This window comes from Geospiza fortis, unplaced genomic scaffold (genome assembly GCF_000277835.1).
Source record: "Geospiza fortis unplaced genomic scaffold, GeoFor_1.0 scaffold35, whole genome shotgun sequence".
NCBI classification, from domain to species: domain Eukaryota; kingdom Metazoa; phylum Chordata; class Aves; order Passeriformes; family Thraupidae; genus Geospiza; species Geospiza fortis.
Genome location: NW_005054453.1, coordinates 82,344 through 90,730, shown reverse-complemented (window position 1 = coordinate 90,730; position 8,387 = coordinate 82,344). Strand labels below are relative to the sequence as shown.

The 8,387-nt window shown below is 39.9% G+C and overlaps 1 protein-coding gene across 1 annotated transcript in view; it reads left to right on the top strand.

Annotated features, from left to right (window-relative positions):
• Positions 1-6,938, top strand: part of MGARP (mitochondria localized glutamic acid rich protein) — a 23,903-nt gene extending 16,965 nt beyond the window's left edge. Inside the window, exons 5-6 of the mRNA XM_031062599.1 lie at positions 3,636-3,684; positions 5,373-6,938. Coding sequence (XP_030918459.1) covers positions 3,636-3,682 — 47 coding nt within the window. The 3' untranslated portion in view covers positions 3,683-3,684; positions 5,373-6,938. The remainder of the gene's footprint in view (positions 1-3,635; positions 3,685-5,372) is intronic.
• Positions 6,939-8,387: the final 1,449 nt, after the last annotated feature.

Sequence of the window (8,387 nt, the reverse complement as noted above, 5' to 3'; positions counted from 1 at the left end):
TTGGTAAAGATGTCAAGGAGCTGGAGTGGTATTGTTCTATAAGGACAATACAGCAGCTGGGCATTCAATGGAAAGCGTAACATTAAATACCATGTGTCCTCATTGCAGAGAAGCAGTTGCACAATTCAGATTGTTTTGTCCACTTACAGCCTGTGGAAATTGTAAGAAATCTGGCATAAGTAGACAAAATGGATCATAATCATCACTGCACGAAGAGATTCAGGGACTTCAGGTGTTCAAACTAATCATCATTCAGGAAACAACACAGAACCAAGTGAAGATGCTGTAACTCCTCTACAAATATTTTGAAAAAATAAAGAAGCTAAATAGTTTAGTGTTTGAACTAACAAAAGTTAGGAGTAATTTTAGCTACATCCATTATTTGCTGCAGAGTTCATGAAAGGCTTATTAACAATAATTGAACAGACAGAAAATCCTGCATCCAAGGATTATGGAAAATGAGTCACCATTGTACCAGGCAGAGATTAAAGTATCATGTATGAAATAGGGTGTTACTGCAGGATTTTACATGGAGCAATTGCAAGAGATTAAACTGGATTGAAAAAATATGAAATGCATGCAGATTAAAAAAAAATAGAGAGAGGGTGTGAATAGCACTGGGAAACAGGGAAACACAAAGGAGAAATGCCTAAATTCTGTCACACTTTGTGCCACCAGCTGAGCAGTGAGGGCTCAGGCAGTTTGTCTGATGTTCCTCATGCAGAAGGACCCCATGTGACAGTCCCAAATCTGAGATAGGCAGGGGGTTCATTCTCAGCTTGCCAGGGCATCATTAATCTGGCTTTGCCCTGGCATGGCAGCAATTCCCTTGGACAGAGGAATGTGCTGGCCTTGTGAATGGAATACAGAGCGTTTGGTCCAAGACGTGCCCAAACCACCCAAAAACAGGCGGAGATTTGTGCTGGTGTCAAATGAACGCTCAGGGTAGCCATCAGGAGGCTGGAGACTGTTTCCTAATCCAAAACACTAGAAGACACTTGGACAGCATGCAATATGTCAAAGAGCCGAGATCTTCATCAGGCACTCTGAGACTTTGCCAGAGATAAGGCCTGAAGGATGACCCAGTGCAAGCTGCCCAGAGCATGGACACTGGCACCAGCAGCTGCTGCCACGTTCCTCTTCTCCTAAAGACCTGTGGCACCTGGAAGGGGGCTCCAGCCACATGTGCTCAAGGAATGGATGGGAAAGCCACTCAGATACAAGACTGTGCCCTAACCAAGGGCAATTTTGTATATAAACATACTACACCCATTCTACAGACCCAGGTTTTCAAAATGCAATGCCTGCCACAAGACCCTTTGTATTTTAGGCAGTGACAGCTACTCCACGGAGACATGGATGAACACCTTGGGAGGAATCCAAATTTTTTGCATTAGATTGCCTTTCTGATTGCCATAAGGAATAATTCAGGCCAGAGACAATTTTTTCAGTACAAGTGGTTAATGTTTGGTTTTAAGGCAGGTATTCGTGTAGAAGACAAATAAACACAATTCCCATCCAAAGGAAATGAGGCTTTGTTAAAAAGCAGAAAAGACCATGGTGCTCCCTCTAGTTGCCTACTGATCTACTCTTCTTAGTGCAAAAGAAATTAAAATACTCACAAGGAAAAAAAATATTAAATACTATCAGCCAGAGAAAGAACTTTTGGTAATATAAGCTGCATGTATGATGTTACAAACTGAAACCTAGCAGCTTGTTACCATAGTGAATACATGGCATTACATCAAGTATTGCCTGCTGTAAACTATCTAAAGTTCCAAAATTTCAAATGTACAATTTCTATTGCATAGCTTTTTCCTATAAAGGCAAAAGTGCCAATCCCTGAGCATTCCTTTTTCTGTTGCTTCTTCAAAATCCAGAAAGCATTCTGAAAAGTAAAGTGAAATAATTGATGTTCAGAATATGCTGCATTTAACTAGCTGTAAGGTGATATTTGGGGATAGATATGGGGATAGATAAGGGGAGATATATGGGATGCTAGCTCTGTAAAACTCCTATTGGCTGCATTTATTGAACTCCTAAAGCAGCTGTTTCCTTACTGTTTTTAATAGACATGTAGCTTAGTACAGGATGAATCAAGAAAGAGACAAACCTCCTACTGAGCAGTTAAAGAGTGTGAAGATGGAGGCCTCTGACAGGACGAAGAACAGGATACGAGAGAATTTACTCAAGTAAAATTTAACATGCAACTGCTGGGTGATGTGTTCTCTGTATAGAGACTGCCTACTACTAAATGTTACCTGTTACAGGCTTTATTTATAGAGACAGATTGCTTTATGCTTAAAGGAGTATTGAAAAATGGCCAGTTGGCCATTGCAGCCTGAATCTTCAGCCTGATGCTAGAATATTTTTACTTTAAAACTACCCATGATGTCTTTCCAAGGTTACGTGGACTGTAGATGTAATGTCCTATGAATTAGACAGAAATCAGAAAACAAAGCAACAGTATCTGCAAGAGATAATTTATACATTAGAAACTATTTGCCTATGTCTATATACATGAAAATAGTTCCAGTTTATAGGTTTCTGCTCCAGGGTTGGAAAGAGGCAGACTTTCCCTGGAATTCCATTTGCAAAGTTTTATTTCCATGATAAAATTGAATCATCTGATCGATCCTGTTGTGTTCAGCTACTTCAAGCGTATATGTTGGGCAGGTACTTCATGCTTTGTGAGCCTTGGTTACCCACCCTCATTTATGATGGTGAATGGAAAGAGAAGACAAGTATCTTTCTAATTTGATTCATAGAAACTGTGAATAAAGTCTTGGATGTTGCACCTTCTTCTGCCCATGAGGAAAACTTAGACAGTGACAAGGAAGGAGCAGCCTCAGCAGCTCAAGAGATCTCTGACTCAAAGAGCCAGGACAACGATGCTGAGGAGTTGTGGTGAACTTCAGGGGGTGCAAGAGTCCAGCTGGGTCTGGGATGTTTGTGTCTGTGAAGTGCTGGCAGCTGTGTGCACTGAACCAGCTGCAAGAGCATGCAGAACTCAAGTGATGCTGTGGGGCTGCCCATGATGGCTGTGTTTGGCATCACAGCCTTAGCAGAAAATCCAATTTTCAAATTATCTGTGGTGCAGTAGAAGGATGTTGCTAAATTTGATCACGGCAGTGTGGTGAGCTCAGCGCCCTGCTCAGTAAGTGCAAGATGTGAACTTCATTAAAAACAAAAAATTCCCCTTGTGCTGCATACAACACATTTTATCAACATCTGTCTTGATTTGAAAGACGGAATTTTCCTAAATTGCATTGGTGTAAAGAAAAATATAGTGCATGTGGTATGAATAAAACTTGCAGTGCTTTGATGCAACTATAAACAATCTGGTATTGCTTTTGAAGTTGAATGATGTAATTGAATGCAAAGAAAAATGTGTATTAGAATCACCACTGTTGAGATTTAAGCAGGAGTTTAGAGTTTAGATCTGGCCTCTAAACTCTTTAAAATTAGAATTAAAAAGCTAAAAGGAAAAATGTCTGCATACCTAATATAGCTTTGTAAATTCTATCCCTTTAGTCCAAGGATCCTTTGGACTAAGGGAAACAACTTAGTTGACTATTTGCCACTGAACAAATAATTTCCAGTGTTTCTCATTGGTGTTTTGTCTCCATTTGCAGTTTCTGAGGAGGAGAAGACAACTGAAGAAGTTGCTAAAGAGCCCTAAAGGTACACAGTACAATTGCAGCATGTGGTTTTCTGGGAGCAAATCCTATATAAATTGTCACAGTGTGTGTTTATTTATAGCTTTATCTTAGTCCCATGCAAACTGGATAAAGACCTGAGAGTTGTAGCTTTCTTCCAAGCAAAAAATGTCCTTTGGATATTTGGTTTAAATTATATGTGGCTACTGGACTTCTGGATTATTGTTCTATACAATAAAGCAATAGCCCCCTGGACTGTTTCATTTTAAATAAATTTTTTCATTATTAGTCTCTCTGCACTTGCAATTTGTGCTAATGAAAAATACTGAATATTCTTTCTATTTTGCTAGCGTCTTTCTCATGTGGCTTTATTTATTATTTTATTGTCAGAAAAGTTGCAAGCATGTGCCTCTCAAGGTTTTTATTTTTGCTTGAATTGAAAGCTAAGAGTTCCTGAGGGTGCCACATCAGAAAACCAAATAACCAAGAAGTTCTTTCTGCTCTGGAACATATAAATGCTGTGGCATAGAGAAGGCAATTGAGTTAGGAATATTTTTTTTTTTCCCTTGTAAACATCTGACAAACCCTACAAATTGTTGCTATTCCAGATTTTGGTTTAGACAACAAATACCCTCTATAGCCAATTAATGAAGGCAGAGACGGTAACTGAAAAGGGTGGGGGTGGCAGGGAAGGCAAGCTGTAGGAAACATCTTTGGCGCAGCAAATTGAAAACAGATGAAAAAATAGATTAATCTCCTACTAGTGTACAGGTTCACTCAATTCTGCTTAAACTGCTTGGACTCTTGACAAAAAAATTACTTTTTATGAGTATAGCAATACAAGTTTACAAAAGGGCCTCTCATTGAGTTTCAATTTGATCTTGTTGGTAGGGGGAAAATGATTTATGAAATATTTTACTATTTGGTGCTGGAAGATTACTGCCTGTCATTTGACCAATTTACAAGTCTAGAACCACATTGCACTCCTAGTCAGGAAATACTTATTTCTTCTTTTTTTTTTCTTTTTTTTTTTTGGTGTTTTGATTGTAAACACTTTGGAGTGTGAAGCTCAACTCTGACTTTGCATTCAACACATCATACGTTTTAAGGAATTCAAGGCAAAGAAAATGAAATTAAAAGAATGTTGACGTGAGAATCAAATCACTATCTAGTTAACATTTTTTTTTAATTAACTGATTATTTGGTGAAGGGATAGAGGAAGTAGTAATGGATTAAATCCTCAGATAAAGCCCTAAACTGATGCTCAGAGCACGCCTGAGTAAAGATGTTCAGCCATTCTACTGAGTGTGGCTATTGGGCCCCCATTGATGCTGCTATGGAACTACTTGTATGAGCAATCTCAGCATATACAACTGGTTTACCTTGTGCTTAAATTTAAGCACGTAACTGTTTGTAGAAGTCCAGCATGCAGGGGAATTCACTTGTGCCTGAGCAATGTGGATGAACATGAGGGATTCCTTGAGACTGGGCTCTGGTGATGGCAGCAGAGCAAGTCTCCCTGAGCCATCAGATCAGCATGATTTACACATCAGGGCAGTGTGTACTCTGTACTTCACTTAACTGCAACCTGCAGTCAAATTCACAGCGTGCTTTGAATGTTTGCAAAGAAAATGACCTGCTGAATGGTGTCTGTTGCTAAACACCATTTGTTGTTGTTTCCTCTAAATCAGATTTTTTTTTCTTTTTCCCCAGTAAACAGTGTGGACGCCTTTGGAAAGTTTAATGCAAATACTTGTGGCAATCAACCAGCTGATTCCTGTGTGAAACCTCATACTCTTCCTTGAAGACATAAAAGAAACTGTGCAGTTTGTCCTACCACACATTGGCCATTGTGGCCAGTATTCAGTGCTGCAAGAGATGAATTGTGCTGCCTAGAGAAACGCTTCTGTGACTAACAACTCTGCTCTAGAGAGTAGCACCCAGTCAAGCCACTCAGCATGTCCTAAATACCTGTGCTAAGAGAAGCAGTGTGATGCCAGATGAACTCCTTCTATGTCATTGTTGTCCTGATGTGTACATTGATTTCTTACTTTTGGTCCAAACTGTTGTGCACAGTTATACATTTGTAACATTCCATGCTAAAATGTAAGCAAAAGGTTTTAAAATCAAGCCAAAATATTAAAAACATACCTGTTAGCATTTTTAAATTAGATCACAGGGAAAATAACAAGGTGTTTGCCCCTGAGTTTGGATTTGTGATTGTAAGCATAGGACATCTGGCTGCACATGGCCTAATTTTCCCCCTGCATAAGCATTTCGGATGCTACCATTCCGTGCACAGTAACATCCAGGAGTAAACACTTTAAGGCTCCTGCTTTGGGAAGAAAGCCTGTTTGCAAGTAGTAGCCATAGGTACTTTATAGCCTGACAATGGAAATAGCACTGCTTGGCGTTGCCATCATGTATCAAAGTGGCGGCTGGCTCCTGCCTTGCTGGGCTGGGCTCTGCTCCTCACAGATCTCATTCAGCTTGCTCTGCTCTCTCTGTGCCGCTCTGTCTTGGCAGCGGCATGCAGTGGCAGAGCAACAACACAAAAGTTTGGTATAAACCTTCAAGCTGGCACAAATCACAGGCCCTTTAGGCCATGGCAAAGCCGGTCTCCAAGCACTTGCACGCAGAGAGCAAAATCCCTGTGAAGGGCCATGCAACAGGTGTTCAAATGGACAGGCATCTTAGGGATTAAGAAAGAACCAAATAGCTAAATAACCTTGTTTTCTCAGTATTTGCTTCATAAAAAAAAAAATACAATTATTATGAATAACAGGTTTGGGTGCCACTGTGCTCCCAACCCTCCATTGTGCTACATGCATGAGTGTGCATCTGAGACCCCATTGCAGCCATCACAGAATGGCAATGGTTCTAAACCAGAGCCAAATACGGTATATTATGTGCTACTTGTATAGAAAGTGTGTTTCATAAGGCGTGTCTGACTCTTTACTCTTCAAGCAGAAGTTTGGAAAATGCTGATAGAGAAACAACAGCATCATCCTACACATGGCACAAAGCAACCCATGCTCCTTCCCCCATCATAAAGCAAATTACAGTAGTGTTCCAACAAAGATATAGCCTGTTGCTCCTGGGCCTACTTAGGAATAACTGCAATAATCCAGTGGCAAAAGCAGGCTCCTGAGCTTCGAGAAGACAAACCACAGCCTTCTGCTCAAAGGATAAAGCCTCTGTGATTAAAAGCAATTTCTGTAGACCAAGCTACTGGAATAAAAATCTTAGACTGATATTTTGTTGGACAAGAGCCTATATTTGTCTTGTAGATTAAAAATGCTGTGATGGATGTATGCACTTAAATGTTCTATTTCTTCATTTTCACTAATTCCTAGTAAAAAAGCTATTTTAACTGGATCTAACAGTAGGGTTTCTGATATGGTAAGCTTTTCTGAATGGCTCTTTGTCTCTGGAACTGCTCTGGTACATGGCAAAGCATGTTAGCCCTCTGGAACAGCTGCCTGAATGACTGAACCACAAACTATGGTTTCCAAAGCATTTTGTCCTTTCAGTTTCAAAAAATGGTGAGAGTCCCAAAACAGCCTGTACATGCCTTATGCCAGAGTTCCTCTTTTTTTACTTTTGTTTTGTTTAGGTTTTTTTAATTAAAGAAAAAACCAAAAAAGACATGCAGCACAGCATGGTCTGCTTCAGCACTTGAATATCTTAGAGCACCAACAGTGATATTTTGCAATTTGCAGAGGTCTGGCCATTGTTGATTCAGTCTTGCTAGTATGGAGTCTGAATACCACATAAATTAAATTTTTTCTGTCCTTCACTTTCAAAAAGTGAATTTTTGAATTGCTACACAAAGGCTGTGATGAACCATGGAAAATTTTGGAAGATATTGTTGAAATGGATCATAAAGGAGAGCAATGCCACAGCAGAGAACAGACACAATGCAAGACTAAAGGAGATTGGAGGAAAGGTTTGGTCTTGACAATACACTTCACAGGCCAGGGCAAAGCTTGAGATTCCAGAATTTGTCCAAACAGCACGTTGCTCCTTTGCTGTCAGGAACTATCTGTGAAAACAGCTGGCAAGGATTTTCACCTCCCTCTAGTGCCAATTAGCCCCTCTAGTCCATCTCTCTGAAGGGTGGCAGCCTGTCGCTGCTGGCAGCTTCCTACAAAGCTGAAAATTCTGGAGATGGCAAAGCACATCTAACAATTCCAGGTTTACTTTTTGCCTGTGTAGGTACAGAATTTCAATTTTATTTTTGTTTGCTTCTTTAAAACGTAAGACAATTACTAAAAATCATAATTCAAACTGCAAGCTTGTACTCAGCACTTAGAAAATCTGAGAGTAAAATACTTTAATCAAGATTTCTTATGTCTGTGCAACAGGCTTTGATGCTGTGATACTACTTTTTTTTAATCTGTTCTTCTGGAAAAGAAAAAAAAACACAAAAAAACCAAAACAAGGACAAAACCCCAAAGAATTTCAACCCAGCCAAGAATGTGCTGTGATTCTTTTCCTCACCTGGTGGGTTCTTTCTGTCAAAAATTTTGAGCCAATTAGCCACCCCAACTTCTGCTTGACCAGGCAGGTGGGAGGAACACACAGTTCCAGCTGAGTGATGAATGAGGAAATCAGTAGCTAAAATAAGTTATTTGTAGTGTTTGGCAGCATATAAGGAACGATGATGCAGCTCTATGGCACTTTTGTGGCTGCAATCACCTACTGTAGGTGCTGTTTTCTCCCTGT